The sequence below is a fragment of the Aethalodelphis obliquidens genome, unplaced genomic scaffold, assembly GCF_003676395.1.
Source record: "Aethalodelphis obliquidens isolate GAN/ISIS:26980383/991018 unplaced genomic scaffold, ASM367639v1 scaffold60, whole genome shotgun sequence".
NCBI classification, from domain to species: Eukaryota; Metazoa; Chordata; class Mammalia; order Artiodactyla; family Delphinidae; genus Aethalodelphis; species Aethalodelphis obliquidens.
This window is the reverse complement of record NW_020838004.1, coordinates 9,649,308-9,675,855: the sequence shown is the minus strand read 5'-3', so window position 1 is coordinate 9,675,855 and position 26,548 is coordinate 9,649,308. Positions and strand designations below refer to the sequence as shown.

The following is a 26,548-nucleotide window of genomic DNA, read 5'->3' as shown; positions in this document are numbered from 1 at the left end:
GTATAACATTAGCTGTAGGTTTGTTGTATATGCCCTTTCTTATGTTGAGGTAGGTTCTCTCTATGCCCACTTTCTGAAGAGTTTTCTTAATCATAAACAATGTTATATTTTATAAAAAGCTTTTTCTGTGTAAGCATAACTTTTATATAGACTGGGAAAGCAAAAAATTTGTGTGATTCTTTTTATTGTGATATCTGCTTTATTTTGGTGGTTTGGAACCAAAATCTGGAGGAGACTTCAGAGGATGTAGAAAGATTTGGAGGGAAAATCTATTTAAATTATTAAAAATGTATGCATATTTTCTTTGCAATGAAGTTTTGATAACAAATGTAAATTGTGATGACTCAGTAAATCACTTTTCCAATGTTGTTTTATTTTACTGTTTCTGCTTAATAGAAGTTGTCAATGTAGTTTCAATGATAGTGGTCATTGGATGATCTGAGGATGCTTTGCATATATGCCTTTCACAGTCTTACTGAGAGTATAATGATTTTTCTACTTCCATTGTAAGCAAAAACAAAAGTTATACCACCTCTTCCCCATATTAGTCTAATAAAATTAGAATTTCATGACATTTATCCTGTTTAGTATAATTTGTGGACATGTGGTTGTCATTGGAATTTTGACACCTTGTGAGTTTTAAGCTAAAATGACTCATGCCATTTTTGGTTGAAGAACTTAATTACTAATGTGAGACTCTACACATCACTACGTTTAAAATGTTTATTTAAAGAATTCTTGTGTTCATTTTTAGAAAAACACAAACACTTCTTGGTCAGTTATTACAAACTTCAAGTGAAAGGTAAATTAACCAACAATTTCAGGTAGTTAGGCAGGCATAAATATTTAATTTAGTTTTACATGCGTTGAAGTTGTACACACTGTGTGTATTCCAATATATAAGTATTACTCTCCATCCATTGAAGGTGATCTTTCTGAAATGGAAAATAGACATTTGAGGATCTATTGTGCAAACTGGCAAGAATAATTAAAAATAATCAACTTGTTTATTTAAAACCTCAAGCAACCCAGACGCTATCTTGAAATTAATTTAGTAAGCTAGTATTACATAAATTCTAAAAACAGATGAGTTGAAGAAACCCTGTAGGAAAATAGCATATGGAGTGCTAAAATATGCAAGGTACCATGCTTCTGCAAAGCTTTCTATAAAACCAATATTGGTTTATTGTGTATGACTCATTACAACTCTGCAATGCAAATTAAGACCAAGAAAATGATGTATGCCTATATAGACTTTTAAATTCGTTCAGTCTCACTATTCTTTTATGAATAATTTATAGATATCCCTGTGACATATTTTCTCAAATATACCATGAAGTAAACTTGGAATTATTATTTCCAAAGACACATTAGGCCATACATTTATAAAGCCATTCTTTTTAAGACAGGAGCACCCTTGGCAAAACTGTGAACTAAACTGGAAGTAGTAGACTTCCTTTAATATGTTTTTTTCTGAAGTATAAGTTTTCACTTGTTCTAATTCACCAGGGATTGGTTCCAGTATCCCTTCAGATACTAAAATTTTGGAATGCTCAAGTCCCTTGTATAAAAAGGCATAGTATTTTCATATAATCTACACAATCCTCCTGTATAGTTTAAATCATCTCTGGATTAATTATAACACCTAATAAATGTAAATGCTATGCAAATAATTGTAAATATAATATAAATGCTATATAAATAATTGCCTCCACAATAAATTCAAGTTTTGCTTTTTTGGAGCTTTCTAGATTTTTTTTTCCCCTGAATATTTTTGATCCACATTTGGTTGAATCTGCAGATGCAGACTCCACAGATATGGAGAGTTGACTGTATTTAGATTTTCTTTCATGATTTTCCTTGATACCAACATGTTCTGCAAGATATCTATTTGAGACTAGGGACATGTTTCACAGTCATGGAAGTGAGCAAAAGTTGACAAACATGTATCTGGGGTCATTAATTTCACATTTTAACTAAGTGAGCAAATCAATAGTCCCCTTAGGACTTAGAAAAGAGTAAGTATTACTTCCTAAGTGCTTAACTTATTGGGCAATGGCTGAGATATAATGGAGAAAAAACTGTCTTAGTGGTTTCTTGATGGCTACTTGCTTATACTCTGAGGATTTTTGCTCTACAACTGTAAGAAGACATTTATTACTATACAATGTACCATTAGAACTAGGCACAGATTGAAAAAGACTGCTGTCATATGGTGACAGTGAACTTGGTACAATCCCTGTGCCACCAACTAACTCATTTGGAGAAATGGAGACAGTGGGCTTTTGCAGAAACACTTAAATAGAGTAGTCCTGGAGGCTGGATAATTTGTAACAGCTGTTCCATATAATGGATGGTTTACAGGGAGAGTGTTTGTAATGCAGACTATCTCATTCAGGGTATGATTGATGCTTCTTATTAGCTTGACTTAACATTCTGTGAGCTGAGGTTGTGAGACAAATATGTGAGGTTTGATTTACTGATACATACAGATCAGGTGATAAAATGTCTTTGAAAGAGTGATTAAGTATTTCAAATAAAGTTTACTAATAACAGTTCTACTTCTTGAGTTGACACAAAAGAAATAATTATATGAACCAATAACCACCTGAACTTGTTTTATGCCATACTTTTCTGTGATTAATATACACTAACATTAACCAAATCAGAATGCTGACAAATGAGAAAGCTGACAGTTTGGTATAGATGATTAACTTATGTGATTTAGGAAAAAATCCCTTTGTCTGAAATTTTGTACTTTTGACCTAGAATGTTTTAAGATCTAAGACGTAATTCCAGAGGAACTTGAAAACCACTCATACCATTTGTATTCAATTTTTTTAAAAATCTATGTATTTATTTCACAAATACTTCCAGTCTTTTAGTGTCCTTTGTGGTGTTTATAAAGGCTTTCTACTCTTTATTTTAAGTTTTGCATTACTTCATTGTCAACTAAACTAAAGGCATGGCAAAGTCTCATGTAAGCATTCATAGAATGCATATTTATGTTTTAAAAATATTGAACACAGTGATTTAAATCAATTTTATAACATATATTTGGGGCTCATTTCATGTGTTATCAAGCTGGTGACATTTAGATAGGCAGATAGTGATGACTGTCACTGATAGGAAAGCAGTACTCTTAGGATTATGACGTCTCTATTGTAGCCTCATCTACACATCTTTTCTAGAATGAAATATAATTTGTGTATTTGACTTTTTTTTTACTCAATCTTATCCTCTTGGTGACTTTGTGTAACCATACTTCAAGCCCTTCAGTATTTATTTCACATATGGGAAATTCTCTTGTACACTAAGGTAGCTATTGTAGGTTGTTCAAGGATGGAGGCCCTCAAAACAGAATCTTCAATGTAAATAAGTACACATTAATGTAAGCAACACACTTCTGGAAAGTGAGGCAAGGTTTCATTGACTCAGTTAACTGAATATACTGAGATGGTCCTAGTGGTATTTCACAGTTTATACTAATGACAGTAAACCTGCAGGGAAAACAATTATGCCAAGCTTATCAACATGCTGATTTGATCCTGAGGAAGGAGAGGCAGCCAAAATGCTCCCACTCCCCTTTAGAATGTATTATCAAATTATAATTGAACAAGATGAACATTTCAGTGCATAATGAATAATAATTCATTATCCATAATAATGGATAATCAGATAGGATTGCCTGTTGGATAAATGTGAGCCATTCTCTTGCTTATAGGAACCATGAAGAACAATGATTCATTTTCTTAATCTTAATGATTAGGGAAACAGAAATTCTTCTAGTTAAGAATATCAACAACAATAACTAGCTTTTACTGAGAAGCATTCTACCATTTGAAATCTCATTTCATTTTCCTATTAAATCTGCAAATTAGGTATTATATCCCCATTTCACAACTGAAGAGTCCAAAAGAGGTAAAATGACTTGCTATGGTCATCCAGCTAGTGTCAGAGTGAGATTCAGGTCCTGGCCTGGGTCATTTTTATGATGCTACGTTGTATGGGCTGGGTAACCTGGCTTCTATCACAGCCACTGTAAACAACTTGAGTCATTTTTAAATTGGACTATTGAGATTCAGCTAACATTTACTGAGCACCAGCTATAAACTAGTCCAGTGCTGAGTGTACCAGTTGCCCCAAGATCTTGCTTTTCCAAATGCAGCACAAGTAGAGCAGATCTTTCCCCAAGTAGAGCAGATCTTTCCCCACTACTTTTTGTACATTTTGAATGTATGCAGTTTTATTTTCTCACAGCAATAATTAACCTTGCAGCTGTCACTTTTATATCTCAGCTTTTCAATACTTGCCCATGTTGACTCTTGCAGAAGTAATTCTCTATTTTAACGTTTTAATTCTCTATTTTAACTGTTTTTTAATAAAAGTAGGAACTGGTTTTTTTTTTTTCCTTTCCTTCTCAGTTTTTAGGTACCAATGATGCACAAATTTCCGAAGGCAAAATTTACTGATATACTCAGTCAATAACTTAGAGACCCATGTGCTCATGACTGCCAATCTTTACACATAATGTATCAAATTAGATTTTCTCCATACATATTAAGCAACATGTTTTACACACCTTAGTTTTAAAAAATACAAAAGAGAGACATGCATTTGAAAGATGTTTACCAAGAACGAGTGACTTTTTTTTCCTTAGCATTAACAGACATCATCTGGTGTTCAGTTTTTTCCCTACTCTTTCACTTCACTTGCTCTAACTCATTACAGAGCTAATTGCCTTTGTAATTCCAAATTAAGGAGTAGTGAAATGGAGACATTACCTTGCCAGGTGTTTGGGAGGACAAAATCCAATATGCAGTAAAAGTTTCTTCCAATCGATATTAGCCCTCTGTTCAATCTGCATGGATTTTGTGTTGATTAATGAAGAATCATTCAGAGTCCAGGCTACATGTTGTATTGTGTTACATAAAATCAAGAAAATAATTAAGAATTGAGTATTGATATAGGTGGAAATAAAACAAGATTTTGGGATAGAAACTAAAGTGAACTCACCAATTTTCTATTGTCTTCCTTGGAGATATGACCAGTCATTGGGTTGATATTTGGCAGAACTTTTGCTTGGAACTTGGGTTCCACATTTGGGTTATCAAAAAAGGGCCATGCAGGACAGGAATAAAGACGCAGACGTAGAGAACTGACTTGAGGACATGGGAAGGGGGAAGGGTAATCTGGGATGAAGTGAGAGAGTGGCATGGACATATATACACTACCAAATGTAAAATAGATAGCTAGTGGGAAGCAACTGCATAGCACAGGGAGATCAGCTTGGTGCTTTGTGACCACCTAGAGGGGTGGGATAGGGAGAGTGGGAGGGAGATGCAAGAGGGAGGAGATATGGGGATATATGTATATGTATAGCTGATTTACTTTGTTATAAAGCAAAAACTAACACACCATTGTAAAGCAATTATACTTAAATAAAGATGTTAAAAAAAAAGGGCCAAGTAGTATGTATATACCCTACAGAACTATGTATTCAGGGCTTCACATGAAAGCAAATTACTACCCAATACTCTAAAGACACGCTAAAACAATATAGGTAACAGTCACAGAAAACAATATATTCAGGAAAATAAAAAGGTCAGGTTTTAGAAAGGACTGGTGGTGGGTTTAGGCTGTGTCTATATGAAGTATATAAAAAGTAAGTAAGATGATATTTCCAAACAAACAAATGGACAGATAAAATGTACTTCCAATATTTTACCTAAATAATATTGGTCACTTTAAGGACACTATTTTGAACATCAAAGACCAGTTTTTAAATTTTGTGTTGTTTTTTTTCATGACTCTTGGCACAATTCACCCATAAGTAGATGAGAAACAATGAATATCAAAGCTTTGAAAGAATAGCAGCAGCGATTGTATGGAAGACGAGGCACTTTTTAAAGCAACTGGTAGTTTTTTCCTTCCCTCATAGTTGGAGCAATTGGAAGAAAGTTTAAAATAAGAGAATGAGGACAGATCATGCAGAAAGAGGTCTATTATTTATTGATGCTTAATATTCCTGAAGGTATTTTTTTCCAGAAGTGATTTTTTTTCTATCAAAACCTAGAGTGTTTGAATAAGAAGCCCCACAAGATGTCCTGAGATAATAGTTATTAGAGTTTTGATATTATATATGATTGGCAAGATGTAAGGGTCAGAAGAAATTCAGACTTGTCAGTAGGGTTAGAGGTCATTTAGACCAAGGTATAAGATAGGGGTGATCAATGATGCTGAGTCTTCTGGTCATGTGGTCCAAGATTAGGTACTTTAGAGGATTAGAGAATGTGAGGCCTATCCTTAGAGGCAGATGAGAGTGAAAATGTGTTGTGTTCCCAAGCTGATATAGAGTAACTTCTGTTCTCTTTTTGGCTTAGCAAATAATTACATGTCCTTTAATCCTGCCCATATATCACATCCTTGATAAAAATTCTGTGACTTCTAGGCAGAGCTTCTTACTCCATTCCCTTATTTCTCACAGGACTCTTTTCTTTTTGTCTTTCTCTCTTTCTTTCTTTCCTTATTTCTTTCTCCTTCCTTCCTTCATTTTCCTTCCTTCCTTCCTTTCTTCCTTCCCTCCTTTCCAACCTTTTTTCTTCTTTTCCTCCCTTCTTTCCTCTCTTCCCTGCCCTTCCCTTCTTTCCTCTCTTCCCTGCCCTTCCCTTCCTCTTCATCTCTTCCCAACTTCCTTCCACAAATATTTATTAATACTTTTCAAGACCTATAATGTGTCAGGAACTAAGTATGACCAGGGAATACAGTGATTAATAACACTGAAACAATTTGGCAATTGTTGGTGGAAGGCAGTGTAGTAATTTAAAATGCTTGCTTTGAAGTCAGTCTCCCTCGACTCTGCTCACTATTCTTCCACTTATTAAGGTGAAATTTGACAAGTCCAAAACCTCTCTGATCCTTAGTTTTCTTATCTGCATATTGGAACTAAAAATAGTATCCCTCTCATATTGTTTTTATAGGACATTCTGAATGTACTGAGTGAAATAATTCATAGAGAGCCTTTAGCACAGTGCCTGGTATATAGGAAAAAGTTAATAAATGTTAGCTGTTTTTATTATTATTAATGGAGCTTATGATCAGAAAACAAAATGTGCTGTTTATATATCTGTAATAGTATTCCTTGTATTATGTTGTAAGATGTTCCTTCATGTTGGAGACATCAGTTGCTCATGGTTAGCTGGTTCTTAACACAGTGTCTGCCACATAATATGTGCCCTATAAATGTTTGATGAATAAGTATTGAATGAATGAGTGAAGGGTGAGCAAGGGTTAAAGTTAAGCAACCTGCCCAAAGTCACACAACTAGTAAGACCTTGTGGGGATGTGAGACAATCTGTCTGACTTCAAAGCCCATGCTTTCCTTAAGATACTACACCACCTCTCATGTATTATCACTTGCCTCTCTCCACCTACTGTGATTTGGTTATTACACCCATCATTCCATTGAATTTACCCTTGCCAAAGTCATCAGTGTATTTTAAATTGCTCAAACCAATGGTATCTATTTGTTCTCTATTTACTTGCATTTGACACTCTTGCCTATTTTCTCCTTCCTGAAATTCCCTTTTCTTGTCCCTAAGACTTGGTTTCTTTGACTTTCCTCTTAGTTGCTCTGTGTTTGTCAGCTACTTCCCAATCTTCTTTGTAGCTTCCTCCCTGCCTTCAACAGAAGTGTTTCTGAAGCTTCTATCCTGAGCTTCTTCCTCTTCCCATTCTTCACATGCTGTCTCTGCAATTTCATTTTCATCTGATCATGCTCAAATCTACATCTCAACTCATGCATTTTCTCTCCTGAGATCCATAGCCACAAATCTATTTGCTTACTGGGTATTTCTCTCTGGAGAGCCTTATTTTAAATGCTCTTGCTTTACCCTCAATTCACTTATTTACTTATCTTCCAGATTACATGAAAAGCATGATCATTCTTCATTAGGATGGCCACATAATATATCAACTAAACCAGGACAGTTTTGAGAGAAAGAACTTCATTAATAATTACGCTGGCACTCCAGGTATAACTTGGAACTGTTTTGGTCTAACCAGAATATGACTTCCCTCCCACTGACCACTCAGTTAAACATAACCACTGGCATTCATTCTTGCCTCCTGTTTCTCATTTTCCATAGCCAGTGAGCCACAAAGATCTGTAGCTTCTGTCTCCCTCCTATCTTTTGAACATTTGCTTTCCTTTCCATCTCAATTACCATTGCCTTTTTTCATACGCTTCTTGTTTCTTGTCAGGATTTTTGCTGTGGTCTCCCATTTCATCTCAGGCTTATCTAAAACATCTTCTACATTTGTCAGAATGATCCTCTTAAAGTGCATATCAAATCATGTGCCTTTCCTGCTTTGGCCCTTTGATGGATATCCATAACCTGTGGCATAAAAGTTATGTTCTTTCCCAGGGCATCAGAAAGCACTTATACCCAATCCCATCTCACCAGTTCTCCCTCTTGCACACTAGAACTGTCCTGACATATAGTAGGTACTAACTAAACAATGAATGAAATCAGCGTTTAAGACATAACTCCACACACCAAGAACTTATTTCAACACGTTTACATAAATGTGAAGTAATGCTAAATGCCATTATTATATTAGGATAGATATGTAAGAAAAACAGGTTATGTCTGTGGAACAAAATACATAGTGAAATGTATATACGATTTGTGATGCAAAAATATATATGATGTAAAATCCAGTTGATTAGATTTTTCTTAAAATGGAAAAGTGAAATCAGTGTACTTGTTTCAAAATAGCAAAATGCTCTCCAGAAAGTCTAAGTCAATTGATGGAAATATCAGTGTCTAAAAGAGAACTTGGCTTCCAGTAGGCGCTCAATATTCATTGAGTGGTTAAATACAAGAAATTTAGTCTCCATCAATTGGTTGTCTGTATGCAATGACAATTCATTTGTGCATTTTATATATAACTGTTTCAATCATTTAGTCATTTGAGTCAAGTCACTTAAGTCAACTACCACTTCAGTGAACCAAACTAAATGTGCTGCAGAAAATCCAAATGACTGACGAAAAATGTTACTTTTTAGTCAGTTAGTAAAGAGTTCCTCAGATTAGAAAACAACCATATGAAAAATACAAGAGAAAAGAAACTAAACTGCTATTCAGTGTCTAAAAAAAATGTTACACGTGTCAATCAAACTAGTTAATGTAGAAAATGTCTAAGCTAGAAAAGCAAGAGATTGATATAAGTTATTTAAAAAGTCTTACCCAATACTAGTGATAGTAGTGAACTAAAATTTCCACAGTGATGCAGGATATTCCAATAAGACATTGCATGAAGGAGATTAGATTTTCTTCTAGGCAAGGACATTTTATAACTCCATTTTAAAGATTTTTTAAATATTGGAAAAGCAAATATATTAACTGAATAATTTCAATTCTGCTCTAAAACATAAATGATTTGCAGATTTGTTTACTATTAATATTAATTACATTAAAATTACACTGAAGACATTTGTTATTGTCCTTTTGAGTCTCAAATACCAGCATATCGTCAAACCCAGCTTTGCTTTTTGTGATTTATGGCTCTTTTTCTTTTTCACTGGAGACTCTTTTGAGTCCAAGACATTACTCTACCAAAAGTTTGTGCAATCTCCAAGCCTGTCATTTCTTATTAGATAAATGGTGGAAAAGAAAAACTGTGCAAACTCTATCTTCTAAAAGATAATTGTGCTAAACACGTGCATTTTAAAGCTTGAAATTTTCAGAAGTGATCAGATGCTAAAGATAGACATTTATATCAATGGTTCATAAGGGTAGTGCTTTGAGAGATATAAAGATAGAGCACATTAATACTGCTCAATTCTCAAATCTAAATGTATTAGGAATATGTTCAAGATTTTCACTGAACTTGAGTTTCCCTTTGTATGTGGAAAAGTGATAGTATGTACTTGCATCTTTCCAAGGGCAAAAGGCAGAAAATTCTCAAATTTTCCTCTTTCACTGGTGAGAATCACTGAAAATTATAGCTTGGAGAAAATTTGAAGAGTATTTAATCAAAGGTTCCAAATTGGTTTCCATTCGATGGTAACTGGTATCTTTTTTTTTTCAACTATTTGAAAAATAAAACAAAACAAAACAGATAACAGTTCACAACTAGCTAAAATGTAAAGTCTCTTTTGCTCTTGGCTGGAGTTAAGCCACCTACTTTTTTAACAGTGGCTACCTCATGATAAAAGATTTTGGTGAAAATTAAAATAGAAATATCAATTAATGATTACTTCAACACGATAAACAAAATCTTTCAAAACGTGACTCTTGAGGCAGAATAATAAAAAATGATCTTTTGTGTAAAAAGCTGGTGAAACCTCTGAGGAGTCTTTAATATGTTAATCTTATAGATGAGAAAGCAGAGTGAGACAACTTTGTTATAACTGATCTTCCTCTTTGCTAAAGTCCTTTTTTTCCTGTAGATTTATACATAATTTAATAGCTCTGCCAGGCTGGCTTCATGGGTGTGTTACTTGTGCAGTCACATAAGGTCCTTTCCTTAGAAGGTCCCTATACTTGGATTAATGTTCTGCTGTCACTGCCTTGAAATTCTTATCAAGCTTTGAACAGGGGACTCTGCATTTTCATTTGGCACTGGGCCCAACAATTTATGAAGCCAGTGCTATAGCTATGCCTATGGGAATTATTTCATTATTTCCCCTAAAGGATGTAGGTTATCCAGGGAGCTTTCTTCCTTTGTGTTTCTCACCCCATTCCCAAAGATGCCTCTCATACTAGTGGACAAGTGGACATAGAGCCACACAGAGGGCTGAGACCTTGGCATCTTCATCTTTCTATTCCAACTGCCTGGCTCAAGGCTTGATACAGAGCAGGTGCTGGATGAATGGATGAGTGAATAAATGAATAGCAAAGTATCAACAAATACCTGTTGACTTATTTAATTGACAGAACAGTCAAACTTTTAATAGTTTCAGGTTTGTGGGGCTTCCCTGGTGGTGCAGTGGTTAAGAATCCGCCTGCCAATGCAGGGGACACGGGTTCGAGCCCAGGTCCAGGAATATCCCACATGCCGAGGAGCAAGTAAGCCCTTGTGTCACAACTACTGAGCCTGCTCTCTAGAGCCCATGCTCCGCAACAAAAAAAGCCACCATGATGAGAAGCCAGTGCACAGCAAAGAAGAGTAGCCCCTGCTCTCTGCAACTAGACAAAGCCCGTGAGCAGCAACAAAGAACTAGTGCAGCCAAAAATAAAATAAATAAAAAGTAAATAAATTTATAAAAAAATAATTTCAGGTTTACAATAAAAAGTGACTAGATGGATCAGGAGAGACTAAAGGTAAATTATTCAAAGAAAAAAATTTATTGGAAAGAATAAATAGAATTGAACTGATGAAAAGTTTAAAGCAAGTAAGACTGAAATACAGTTTGAACTCCAGGTTAAATCAGAAGTGATGGGTGGAAGGAGGTATGAATAATTAAAAGCAGTTAGATTTTTCTCAACAAGGTGTGTCCTGATGTGGATTCTTTCTTCTCAAATTCAGTTTAATACACATCAGATTCATCTTGTAAACTGTAATTAAAGAAATAAAATTTGTTGTCCAAGTTTGGGGAAAGGAGGGTATATAGGTTGTGTGTTCAGAAGGAACCAAGAGATTATTGATTCTTCTTTGACTATTCCAAGAGTTTCTTGATCTACAGTTTTGCATTAATAAACAGAGTAGTATGAATAAAAATTTACATGAAGAAGTGGAGTTTTTATTGTTTCCTTTGCCTCTAGGAAGAATAGACAGAGCTCAGGCTCTGGTTCCCAATTAGATTAGCTAAACACATTTTATTCTTTAAATGATGATAGTTTCTTACCTTTATATTCTCTTTGGGAAACATATTTCTTACATTCAGTTTTGTAAAATAAAATAAAATAACAAAAAACTAACACTCCTTTCTCTGGAGTGTTTTATGTTGTGTTTGATCACCTACCTCTCATATTGCTTGGGAGTATCGGTTCTTTACAAATTATGTATCCCCCCCAGTGAGGTTATCTCTTAATGGTCTATCTCCTTTACCTTGGATAATATAATACAGATTTATTCATCTTTAAAGAGTTCCCTATAACATTGCCTAGACTTACTTTCTTTCTTTTTGCTATATCACACTTGAATAAGTGACTTAAATTGTGCACAGATGTCCAGGTGTGGCTTTAATTTCTTTTTATTTTCCAGCAAAATAACTTATTTTAACATATTCATTACTTCTATTATGGTTCTACAAATTATGCATGGTGATGTTATGAGGCTGATTCACTGAATACTAAATATGTTGGAGCAAGCAATTTTATGCTTCAGATGATTATTTATGGGAAAATTCAATTTTTGGAGGATGATAATAATGGTGGGATAGATGTGAGTAATAGCACTGACATTCACAAGCAAAATAAAGCAAAAGTGGAAACAAGCAAAATAAAGCAAAAGTGGAAACAAGCATTTGGGGTAAAGATAGCTTTAAAGCAGTGAGTGGGAAGAAAAGCAGGGAACATCACTAGTTAGGGACTCTCAGATTCTAAACAGGCAATGATGAGGTCTTAGGACAACACACCTGATCTCCAATTTAGTGTGCTTATGGGGCCAGGTGAAGAATTGTAGGATTTTGTGAGATGCCCAAAAGAATTTCATAGACTATCTCTAATGGGAAAGGAGATGATCTCCTAGACTGATCTAGGAGAATATAGATTTTTAGTCCCCTAAATCTCCACTGAAATAGAATTACAGAGTTACAAAAACATATTTCCTTGCCACCTAAGAATGTTCCTCATTCTCAAGACTGAGCAAAGTGAACTGCTGAGGCAATCCAAAGAAGGTACCCTATAAGAAGTATGGTGAAATTGTCTTTACTGCTCCCATTTTTATGACACACTTGAATAAGTGTGCTTTAAGGATTCTGCTGCTGGAATTGTAGCCATCATTAGAAAAACTTCATCTAGAACTCTCAGCTTTGGTCCTGTGGCCTGTACTATTAGAATGCCCCAAATTTACAAACCAACGAATGGAGGAGTGGGAGAAAGAAGAATGCAGGGTAAAACTATTTTGAGTTTCATTTCACAAGCCAAACTTAGAAACAGCAATATTCAAGCATCCAGGTTCCTTAAATTATCAGGAACCATTAACTTACAAAAAATAATTGTAAAAATAAAATAAGAACCAGAACCTTTAGTTCAGTTTTTAAATCTGCCTAAAACCAACCAGGCAGAAGAGGCAAGCTATTTTTATTAATTTTAGAAAAATAATAAAAATATATAATAGAAAATTGGTGATGAAGCAACTCACTTCAAAGGAAAGCTTGAGCTGCATGTTACATGAATATTCAGACAATAGCAACCTGTTTGAAATTGCCATTGAGTATAATTCCAAATTTCTGCATTTTATCATCTCCTAGGCATAAATCCAAAGGCTAAAAGAGCAGAACACAAAAAAGCCAAGCCTGAATTATGTTCTAAACCCTGTTGAATTTAATTTTACTTACAAAGCAGAATGTTACTTTGCCACTTAAATATGCCCCTCATGGCCCTGTAAAAATACCTGGTTTCTTGTTATCAACCTCTAAATTGTGTTATTTATTTAGAAAGCTCCAGTTTTAGGAGCATCATTCTAAATTACTAGGCAAGTGCTACACAATAAATACACATAATCTAAAACAAACTGTAGTGAGAGAAGAAAGCAATTTTCTATAAATTTGACTGCAGCGTCGGGTTTGCTGTTCCATAAGCCTTATAACTTTTAAAGGCATAAAGGAAAATTTTTAGCTAAATGAAATATCATGAGAGGCTGAGCACTTTAAAATCTTGATGTTTTATAATAGAGTAATACAGATACACATTCTTGTTATAAATTTGGAGAAGAGTTCAAATAACCTTCTGAACAGAACCATCATGTACAAAGAAATGAACAAGCTGTCACTCACTCAGATATACACTTGTTTCAAAACAACATTTTACTTGAACCAGTGGTGGATGTACTACCCAAAATCAATAAACCTTGGATGACACATACAATTAAAACAAAGAGATGATGAAGCTTACATAGACCTTATATTTCCTGCTCAAGATTTTTATAATATTAATGAATTCTTAAAAAAAATTATGATTGGAAAACACTCCAAGTGGATAAGACAAGTTAATCTAAGATATAAGTTTTTGCTATAGATTGTGAAATTTTTCTTTGCAGAGATCATGCAAGGGGTCTTAGCATGCAGTATTCACACCAGTCAAAATGTGATTGTTTAAAATTGAAAAGGGAGAGGTGAGATTCTGGTAATGTTCTAGTTCTCTTAAATGGTAATTTCATGGTATAATGGTGTAAAGTAATTTCATCACTTTGTGATGTTTTTTCTTTGAGTTGTATACCTGTACACCTATGATTTTAAAATTTTTCTGCAGGTATATTTTTGCTCCATAAAAATGCTAAAAGGAAAGAAAGAAAGAAGGAAAAATGAAAAGGGAAAGAGAGCAGAAAGAAAGGAAGAAGAGACATAGAGAAAGGAAGGAAGGAAGGAAGGAAGAAAGGGAGAAGGAAAGAAGAAAGAAAGAAAGAAAGAAAGAAAAAGAAAGAAAGAAAGAAAAAAGAAAGAAAGAAAGAAAGAAGGAAAGAAAGGAAAAGAAAAAGAAAAAAAGGGAAAATATTACATGCTAAGAGCTGCATTTCCCATACTGGGGAATAATGTGCTAAAAGAAATTAGTGCTGTAGTCATTTACTTAATTCAAATAAGATGTAGCTTTATAGGGTCACAGAATCTGGCAGCCTGGTTCATGGTTGGAAACCACTTAACTGTCATTTCTGCACAGAAAGATTGTGTTGACATTTCCAGACTTTTAAAAAATCCCTGTTAACAGTCGCAAATGACACCATATTAGGCACACAGTTTTCCTGTTTCACGAAGTAGAATTTAGAAGTTCGTGGAGGAAAAAAAGTGCCTGGGGGTTCCACTAGCTTTGCATTTGAAAAACACATACATAGAAAAAAAAGTGTTGTCTCTGTAGTGTCAAAGTGTCTTTGTGACTCAACTGTTGAAAATTTCTGTTTGGCATTAAGTTGGGTAAACATCTAGTAACAACTTAGTACTAAAGGTGTCTTGGACCTGAAGTTGGCTCTGTAGGTTTTGTCTGTTTCTAAGGAGCAAGTTTCCATGTAATCTTTTCAAAGGCAAAAGGTTAAGCAAAAATGACATATATTGTAAAATCGAAAGTAAAAGGCACAGTACTGATGTGCTCAAAGTCCATGCATTTAAATTCCTTTGTATGATAATTTATGGTGATCATGTCTTCAGACTGCACTATTAGCATACTCACCCCTAACAAGAAGTTCTGCCTCATCTGACACACTGTCTGCTGTGGTCTGTACCCTGCAGCCATATCTCCCAGCATGCATCAGAAGGATGTTCCTGATCATTAAATCTGCAGAGGATGCTTGCTGAAAGAGGGATGAAGTGCCAGTTTAAAATGTTGCAAATCTGCCTAGTTCAAGGTGGTTTAAGGGGAACTTTGCATATTCAGTCAAAGGGCCCATTTTTGGTCTTACAATTTATATTACAACAATTCAGAAATCAAACATACCCTAATTTAAGGAACACATGGAAGCTATGCTTTCAACAATTGCTAATAACGGGTTCGAACATTTAATATTGAATATAATAAGTTAGCAGCTACAATATTTAAAAATATTTAAATATGCACAAACAAATTCATATCTTTAAAAGTACAGGAAAAATAATCAGTGAGCAAAAATTGTTGCTTTGCTATTCAGAGACAGGATTATTTTTGTGGCAAGAAAGCAGTATTGAAAGGAATAACAACACATGGAAATTAATTATGAGGCAACAGTAGTCAAAATATTATCTTGTGTGGCTTTATTGAATGGCTGCTTTCATAAGTACACTGTGGGCAACAGAATGAAGTAGTGCTTAGATGCAAGAGTGCTGGTCCCAAAACCATGTGTTTTCACTTCACAGAGATTTATTCCTTCCATAACCACCACCATCAGGAGTAGGGTCAGCCTGAATCTCTCTTAATCAATGCAATTACAGAGCACAAAGGCACCTCAAAACATTTGATCCTTGTTGGAAGCACGATGATTAGAACACAGTTGAAGAACAACTGCAGTTAAGGAGATCAATAAGTATCAGGGAGATTATCTTTTAGATGTATTAGTTCATGTGATCAGTGCTGATCCTACACTTTAGTATGACTGGTACAACCTTTCATTACTTAATCTTGTCTTTCATTTACTTTAACAGGAAAGATAGATTTCAATTTTCATGAATGTGTAAAGAGCTGATATTTACAACAACGCATGAGGTATTCTTTTCAGAGAATGACATAGTGAAACTCCAATATGCTCTTCAGTTTCCATGTTGTAATCAAAAACAATTCACTGGAATGAGTATACGCATGCAGCATGAAATGACATCTTCAAAGAACTCAACACTCCTCTCCAACGGTAGTTGGGCACGTGAAAGAATGTTTAATGCAAGCTATGGAGAAGCACCCCAGATTGGAGAAGCACCCCAGATTAGAGATCTTTAATTTGTTGATGGAATGGGTGAATTATCTTAAAAAATGGTGTATTTGTCCTTATAGGGCAGTGGCCTGATGAGTATTTAAGACTTTAGTTGTTCACCTTTATTTTGAAATAAACTAATGGACTATATAAAAATCATGAAAATGAGAGGAATTTCTGGAAATCTGTTGGATTCTTTTTTTTTTTCTTAGCATTTTCTTAGCATTCGTAAAAGGGTGAGAAGTCATTGGAAATTTTTACCTCTCAAATGATGTGTGTTTCTTTTAATGAATCAATTAACTGTATACTATGTTTTAGCCATTTCTTTCTGGTATTTCATTTCTGGTTTGTTTGTTATTTTTCCTTCCCATTAGTCTTATGATAGGAACTTCTAAGGGTGTTGACGTTTCCTTTCATGAAATAATTGTTAAGACATGGTCTAGTTCAGTCATTTACAAGGGAATGCTTCTTGGTGAGAATGCATTACAATGTTATAACAATAATTTCAAGGAATGTGATATTTGTCCAATGAATATCCTCCACTGCTAATTTCCTTAGATAAAATTGTTACTCAAATTTCATTTTCTCATCTGTACTAGACTAAGTGATCACTTCTTTCAAACCTGAAAAGGAAATTAACCTTAAAAAAAACCTTTGATTTCACTTTGGGAAACAAAAGCAAACTGTAAACATCATAAGCCATGGCTCAGTTTCAAATCTACATAATATAATACTGTCTAAATGAGCTTAAATATATTTACCAATTTATATAGTATGGATCCATCTTAGATGTAAAGATCTCCTTTTACCCATGGATTTCTAAGATGCTCTCCTAGTAGGGTACTCTGCTAAATTAAGAATCAATGTGCACACCATGGGCCTAGAATAGGGCCTATGTTTAATGAAAAAGCCAAGGAGATGCCTAGAAAATCAGAGAGGACTTTACTATTTCCAGAAGTAACACGTCTGAAAGACTGTAATCTTAGTTACTGGAGTTTTTTGTTTGTTTTGTTGTTCTTTTACTTGCTTGTTTTCCAGTTTTACAAACTGATTGGTGATAGTTTAACAACAGAAAAAGTAATGATTGTAAGTCATTTTTCAGGCTCACGTTTTTGACAAAATTATCTCATAAAATCACATTCTCGTGATTAAATAATTGATTGCCTTTTTTTCCAGATCTTTTTCTTCCCAAATAATTGACTTCTATTTTTCCTGGACAAAAGTCTTAAAACTTTTGTCCTTTTCATTGAATTGTAGTGAAAGAAAACTTAATGGGATTAAGAAGAGGCTTCATTGAAAATCACATAAAGGTCCAAGGGATTCAGAAGGGTAAAACATAGATTATCTTTTCCATGTTGTCCTTTCCTTGGTTCCTGCAATTAACAGCATGCAATGCTCTAGAAACTGGCTGAAGCTCCATCACCATCATCAGGAATAAAAGCCTACAGTCTATTGTATATCTACTAATGACAAGACTATTGGAGGAGTTGAAATTGTCTCATTTGGGGCCCATTCCTCCTCTTTTGGATTATATCTGCATTATATTTTTACAATTCTAAAAAGGGAAGATTAAAAGTAAAATGAATGAATTGTGAACACTAAACCTAAATTACCCTTTCAGGAGATTTACTGATCTTTCTAGAGAAGTAATGAGAAGAATTCATGTGGGAGCCCATTACACTTAATCTCAGCCCACAGTGTGCAGTTCCTGAGAGAGAACTCCCACAATTTAGTGCAGTTTTAATGAAATGGTTACTTACAGCAGATGTTTGCTTTCTTAAGCTTAAACCTCATTTTCACTTTTTCTCTCTTGGGAGTTACTCTCTCTTTTTTTGTTTTCTTTGACACTTGTTTGACACTGCCTTTTCTTTGCTGCTTTCTTTGGCTTTATGAATAAATTGTGTTATGTGTTGCTTCAAAACAACTTTCCCACAACCAGTGCTTAACACAACACTCCAAGTGTTGTGCATCTAGCATACTGCATGCCACATAGTGGGAGCTCAATAACTATCTGTTGAATGGATGAATAAATGAGGGCTCTTTAATAAGAGGCTCTCTGTTCACTCTCTGTGGGAGTGGCAACACTGCTAAGTCATTTACATTTCTTGGTCACATACGCTCATTAGAGCAGTTGCTAGATTACTGTAACTTTTATTTATGACTCGGAAATAATAGAGGAAATATCATCCTTCCACTCAAGTCCAGTTCTTTATTGGCTTTCACTTGGACTAAGGGTCCTGCTCATCCAACATAAGACTGCCAGTTAAGACTTCCTAAAAATGGAAGCATATTTAACTTTGCTGTTCAAAGTGCCTGTTAACTTTTGCTGCCTTGAGGATAAAGTCCAATTTCCTTGTTTCAGCAGAGGTCTACTCAGAGCATGATTCCACCTCCTATGCTGAATTCTGTGCTTCTATGACATTAACCTCACATTTCTTCCTACACCGGAATACTTCCCATAATTCTGCCTGTTCTGTTACAGATGCTCATTCTTCTTTGCCTGGAAAGATACTTTTAGACACAGTTCAAATGCCTTCTCCTTGGTTAAGCCTTTCTTCATTAGTTCTGCCACTGTTTAGTTTTGCTTCATTAGCACTCTGCTCATGTCTCTGAACTATCACTTGACATTCTTGGAAGTCACGCCTAAGGGCATTCCCAGAGCTGAGCTGGGCACTAGGGCAGCCGATTGTATTTGGGTGAGCTAATGAACGCATGGATGGCTTGCTTCCTTCCTTCTTCATGCCTGACAGTACCTCCTCCCCTCCCTCTTTTTTCTCTTAAAGAAATAAGGAAGGGAAATAGGAAAGACTATAGAGGAAGACAGCAGAAAAGAGTGCTGAAAGAGTATATACAGGTTTTGGTATGACACAGAATTGTGTGAACCCCTGCTCTGCCACTTATTAAATTTTGAACTTGGGAAAATTACTCTATTGCTCAGAGATTCTCTCACAGCTTCAATGTGATAATGCAAGTAAAGCCCATGGCAGTGTGTCTGGCACATAGTAAATGTTTGATAAATGTTATCTGTTAAAGGGCACTATAATTGCATTCTTAGCCAAGAGGAATATTTCCTTAATTGGTATTCACTCCTTCAACAAACTGGATATCAATGTTTTCCATAGTTATAGTAAGTTTTCTGGTAAGTGCCTAGCTTTATTTTAGATGTGTGTTATCCCCCCTCTCATGGAATACTACTGCACTCAGAATAAGAAGACCTGAATTCTAGACTTAGTTCAGTACCTTCCTAGCCCTGAGACTCTGGGAAAGGCACTTTACTGGAATAATAATAGCTACTCTGTCTCTCTCTTGAGTATTGAGGGAAACTGAATAAAACAATGTTCATAAATGAACTCTTAGGAAATGCTTCAGAAAGGTAAAGTACTTGTAAAGCATTTTTTCAGCAGGATTAGCAGAATGCTGTACACATAGTAAGCACTCTGAGAAGGTTTGGGGAATGAATTGTCTAAACAACAAGATAACTTGACTGTTATCATAAAAAGTGAATTCATGCTGAATGGCTTACTCAGAAACCTTCTAGGTATAGCAGTTTTTGTGTCCTTATTTAGGGTTTACATAACTTTCTCAATGGGCTCACATAGGGCACTTCCACCATCCCCAGTCCCCACCAAAGAGATACATAAACCATTCCTCTCTATAAAACAAAGTAGTACAGCATGTAAATTCTATGAGATGCAATTAAAAAAATACCATCTAACATAAAAGAACTGGGTATTAGCTATGAGACATGGATTATTAGATATGATTAATGTTATTGACATAAAATCTTGGATAGTTAAAATACTTTCCTGCTAACAATATTTCTTTTTCCCAGAAAATAATTTGCTTAAAATAGCCTAACATGATAAGAAAATAATACACATATACATTATTCTTCCTTTTACACTTGTATTTTTCTTAGACCTTTATATAATGGGATTTACATTCATGATGACCTGGGTTTTAATATATTTTTTAAGAAAGTTGCTCTTATTAACTCACATGCTTAAATAATTGGATATATTATCTGAAATAGAAATTTTAGTTTCTTCCAGTGACAAAAATACTAGACAAAATGCTATTTGACAGACATTTATGTCTATTATGATGAAATATTAAATGCATCCAACAATGCACTGAAGATTAAAAGTAGGTAAAAATGGCTCTACCATGCCATTACTGGGACCTTGGTATTTACTTCAAGCACATATTCTAAACATGTATTATTAAGTACTAAGACAAATGCAGAAAGAGTTTTTCTTAGGGACATAGATTAAAGAGGAAAAACTAGTTGATGACTCATTCATGAACTCAGGATGGCTAGGTATCCAAACTGGATCGTTTAGTATTATAAACACAAAGTCACAAATTTATGGGATCAGTCCGCTACCTTGGTTAAAATGAAGATTAGGAACTATGATGCAACTCAAAGCAAGAAATCACAATTAAATTTTAGTACAATGAATTACATTTTATAGATGATTATATTGAATATATGAAGAATATTGAGTGTATGAAAAAATGCTGTGTATATCACACTAGTGTTCCTCTTTTCCCAAGTTGGCATACAGGATTAGAGGGTGTGATATTTAACTTGTCAGTGGATGCCAGGCTTAGGTGGCATGTTTGTACCCTGATTCTTGAGAGATGTCTCTTAACTGGTCATATGTACATTGACTCTCCTTTCCCTAGTGGCAAGGTAAATGGGTATTCCTTTATCTAAGATTAACATAAAAGGCCAAGGCAAAAGGACTCTATTATAGATGGAATATTTGTGTTTTCTCAGATTCATATACAGTAAGTCCCCTACGTACAAATGAGTTCCATTTTGAGAGTACATTCCTTAGTCTGATTTCCTCGTAAGTTCAACAAAGTTAGCCTAAGTACCCAACTAACACAACTGGCTATGTAGTACTGTACTGTAATAGGTTTATAATACTTTTCACAAAAATAATACATAAAAAACAAACACACACACACACACAAAAAGTATATATTTTTTCATGGTACGCGGGCCTCTCACTGTTGTGGCCTCTCACATTGTGGAGCACAGGCTCCGGACATGCAGGCTCAGCAGCCATGGCTCACGGGCCTAGTCACTCCGTGGCATGTGGAATCTTCCTGGACCGGGGCACAAACCCATGTCCCCTGCATTGGCAGGCGGACTCTCAACCACTGTGCCATGAGGGAAGCCCCAAAGAAAACATTTTTAATATTACAGTACTGTAGTACCTTGAAAAGCACAGTAGTGCAGTGCAACAGTGAGCATATAGTGGCTGATATAGAGTGAACAGGCAAGAAATAAAGATACTGTACTACTGCACTCTATACCATACAGTACAGTAAAGTACACAAAAGCACAGCCACTTATAGAGGATGCACACACATGACAATGTACTCCAGACACAAGAACTAGCTTATGTGATTGTACATGTGAACACATGTCCGCGTCTTTAAAAGTTCGCAACTTGAAGGTTCGTATGTAGGGGACTTACTCTATTGAAACCTAAACCCTAATGTGATGGTATACGAAGGTGGATGTTTGGGAAATAATTAGAGTATGAACATGGGTGAAGCCCTCATGAATGGTATTAGTGCCTTTATAAAAGAGACCTCAGAGAGCTCTCTCACCCTTTCTGCTGTGTGAGGACACAGTGAAAAGATGACCATCTGTCAATCAGGAGGCTTGCTCTCACCAAACACCAAACCTGCCAGTGCCTTGAACTTGGACTTCTCAGCCTCCAAAACTATGAGAAATAAATTTCTGTTGTGTATAAGCCACTCAGACTATGGTGTTATTTTACTGTAGCCTCAATGGAATAATATAGGCCCTAAGTATGTATACTGTCATTTCTATATTAATCTAGTGCTTCTAAACTAAAAGAGGCATGAAATAGATAAGGTCACACAAGTTATCAGTCTTATGCTTCTTGAATTTATTCTTAACTGCATCCTACCTGTTGCCAAATTTGTCTTAAATGATTACTGAGAATATTTGACTCATAGTTCTTTTATTGTTTATGCAATTATCACTAATCATTCAGTAGATATTTATTTTTATGTGCTATGCTAAGCTTTGGATATACAGATATAGATTCTGCACTTAAGGAGTGCTTAGTCTAATCCAGGTTTGATGGGAAAAATACAGGATGAGAATGTGGAGTAACTTCCCTTTCATCTGTATCTAGGTTTGGAAGAGATGTAAAGGAGACAGATGGATGTGTTATCTGATGGCACAATACTCAGACCAGGTCCAGAGAGAAATGTTTTCTCCTCCATGTGCTTCATATAGTTTTAGCAATCATTCTGTGAGAATTGACTCTTAAATTTGGTTTTTAATAGTAGCTTTCAAACCAGCCCTTTATATCCTCTATGTTATGCCCTCTTTTTGTCTCACCTTTACCCATATGACATGGCATTGCTAGGTTAATACTTTTTTAAAACTGATTTTATTTACAATCTCAAACATCTTCATTGGCTATCTTCACCTATTACCTACAGGATAGTCTAACTTCTTACTCAGCATTTGAGGCTGGACACAACCAATCTTGTCTCTCACTTCTAGTGGAAAACATACTCTCTGCAACTTTCTTCAAGTTGTTCCCCTAATGAACTGCCAAAGTCTCTGAATTCTGTGTCACACGTTAAAGCCTTGTTCAAGTCTTATGTCTTTCAGAAAGGCTTAACTGACCATGAGGACTGGCTACATCATTTTTGGGTCTCAGTGCAAATTAAAAATATGAATCCCCGTGTCCAAAAATTATTCGGAATTTCAAAAGACTGACAGCCAAGTTTTACACCAAGTACAAGATGCGTCTCAGTGTTGGGCGCTGGGTGACCACACAGCAGACCCATGAAGTTGGTCCCACTGAACCCTCCAGTCCACGAACGAACATGTATGCACGTTCTAGGCAATGGTGCTCTTTGGAATAAATATCAAAGGAAAAATGCATCTCTTTATAAATTATAAAACACCTATCCTTTCCTATCTTAATGTCTTTACCTTCTCTTTTATTCTTCATTGACTTGCGATCTTTTTTCTCAATGCATTTTAGCATGAAAGAATAAGAATAATTAGATTATATCTTCTTAAGGCTTGTGTTAAAAAACAGTGATTAACTTTATGTTTTATACTGAATATTTGTTGTGAGCCTATCCAGACATTAGCATATTTATGCATTATTCCATCCAAATATTCTTTTTACTTTTTTCTTACATCTCCAGTACAAGCACAAAGCTCACTGATATACCTCTGTCTGCTTCAATCTGTTTGGTATGTTTGTGGCAAACAAAGAGACAGCATCTTATGCTTCGAAGAATGGAGATGGGGACTCTGTCTAAACTTTACAGTCCTAGAGCTGGAAGGGACCATGGAGGGACTTTCATCCTCACTTTGAAGTTGGCAGTGTTTTAAGTGCCATGGCAGACCAGTTTTCTTTAAGAGAATTCTAGGCAAGAGTGGTACTTAAACTCACATCATTAATATTATGAGAAAATCATTTTTTTTTTTTTACATCTTTATTGGAGTATAATTGCTTTACAATGGTGTGTTTGTTTCTGCTTTATAACAAAGTGTATCAGTTATACATATACATATGTTCCCATATCTCTTCCCTCTTGTGTCTCCCTCCCTCCCACCCTCCCCATCCCACCCCTCTAGGTGGTCACAAAGCACTGAGCTGATCTCCCTGTGCTATGTGGCTGCTTCCCACTAGCTATCTATTTTACATTTGGTAGTGTATATATGTCCATTCCACTCTCTCGCTTTGTCACATCTTACCCTTCCCCCTCCCCATATCCTAAAGTCCATTCTCTAGTAGGTCTGTGTCTTTATCCCTGTCTTACCCCTAGGTTCTTCATGACATTTTTTTTTCTTAAATTCCATATACATATATGTTAGCATATGGTAGTGTTTGTATGACAGATCAACTTTTTCATGGAATCTCTTCAGTAATAATATTTTATAATCTGAATAACACCTGGTTCATAGGTTGGCTCAATGAGGCAACACTGGTAGAGGTAAAAAGGTGTTAATAATCATGGCAGTAATCAATGTTTTTCCCTAAGAGTGAATTACACCATTGTCTAGGAATAGAATTATCTTACTGTCTTTCACTGTTTATGCTTTTTAAATTACCTCCATTGATGTTACATAAAGATGATATCACTAGTTAGAAAAAAATTTTGTTCCTCCATGCATTAGCTTGTGCTTTCTAAACAGCTAGTAATGGCCTGAACAGCAGGAAAGCACTAGAATAATAACATTTTACAATAGCTATACATTTATTTTGAGAGCTCATAGCATATGTACAGTTAAAGTTGTCCATTCATTCATGTAACAATCATTTGTTAGAGTGTCTAATTTGTCTAAACAGGAAACTGGAAACACTTGGCACCTTTGAAGTTATGCCCTTGTCATTTGCTCATAGAAAATATGGATGAGCTTTGACCCAACCTATGGATTTTCTTAACGCAGTGTTTCAGTTGACTGGAGTTGGTACAAGACATGAAATCTGTCATATCTGATCTGCACATGTTACAAGATAAGAGATAAATTGTGCCTTTGAGAAACTCACAATGCAATGTGGGAGGTAGACAGCTCTAATGCAATGTGATGTGTTAAAATAAATAATAGGACAAAAATATCATTGCAGAAAAAATTGATTTTAGTGTGCAAAGAAAAATAACAAATCATCTGGTTCAACCAATTCCTCTAGCAGTTGAGAAGATCGGGGGCTAAAGAGTGTAGGTGACTTGTTCAAGGGCAGGTTAAGTATGGAGGCTGAAGTAGAGCCTTGGGCACTTGACTCTTAGTCAAGTGTTCTTTCCACTCTACTATTGTGACTATGAAACCAATCCTTGTTCTACTTAAACTTGCAGGTAATTTGATTCACTTGTACAAGTTGAAGCACAGTTTGGCAAGCGTACCAAAATAAAATGGTTTCAGTATATGGTAACAACCACAAAACTATTATTAGAAATTAACTCTCCAAATACACCATAGAATGATCTGAGAGCTCATGTTTTTAAGACTGCTGTTTATCAGCCATATCCAAAATGAAATGTTGCATCTTCCCTTGAAATGCCAGAATCACTTTTCTGATAATACACATGACCCATTAGCTTCATTTACCTTTGCCATCATTCAACTTTTCTGTGACTTTTAATCGAGCATTGAGAGAATTTTCTGTGTGTGACCCACAACTGATATGTTTTCTTTTAGCCATGTGTAGTTTGTAGTGACACAGCTTTAGCTGAAGAAGAATTGACCAAATTTGACTTCCTAACTTAAGTGCATAATTTAGAGGGAGCAATATTTTACTGATATTTCAACGTGTCTGTTCTCTCTTTTCTAGTACTGTCTATTTTACATTTATCTTTGAAGTTAACACTATTTTGTTACACCATCATATAACGGCTTCCAGGATGAATTGTGTTTTATTTTGCTACTGATTTTTACATTGTGGAATAGTCAGTGTCTACACACAAGTCTAGTCCCATCCTGGCTATGGGAAAGAGTGTTCAGACACCAGTCTGGAGGTTTTCTATTTCTTCCCTGAAATCACAGAGCCCAGGCAGGCAGAATATGGTAGCTCTCATCTCACCCATCAGTTAGTGCCAGTATTGATCTGATGTTGTTATAAAGTCTCAAAGTCTTAGGAATGTAGTAGACCACTCTGTGTTTCATTGATTTTGCATAGAACTATACTAATGGGTCCGGAATGAGGCCAGTTTTTTTGTGTGCCTCTATTTTACTTAGGACTCTTAGATGCCAGCAATTTATCATCCTGGGTCCCTGGAATTATGAGGGAAGGACAGAGGCTAATGCTGAGTCTAGAAGACTCATTTGGCTACCCTGGCTGAAGGCTCAGCCACTGTGGAATAGATTCAAGCCATCTTCAGTGTTACTTACCTGATTTCATGAGCCACAAAATTGTAAGCAGAGCCAAATTGTTGTCATTTTCCAACACTAAGTTTTAGAGTGGCTTGTGGTACAGTAGTAAATAATCAT

The 26,548-nt window shown here is 35.4% G+C and overlaps 1 protein-coding gene across 1 annotated transcript in view; it reads right to left on the bottom strand.

Annotated features, from left to right (window-relative positions):
* The window catches only part of CNTN5 (contactin 5), a 514,136-nt gene that overhangs the window by 121,014 nt on the left and 366,574 nt on the right, over window positions 1–26,548 (bottom strand). The window contains exon 13 of the mRNA XM_027087760.1: window positions 15,333–15,453. Coding sequence (XP_026943561.1) covers window positions 15,333–15,453 — 121 coding nt within the window. The remainder of the gene's footprint in view (window positions 1–15,332; window positions 15,454–26,548) is intronic.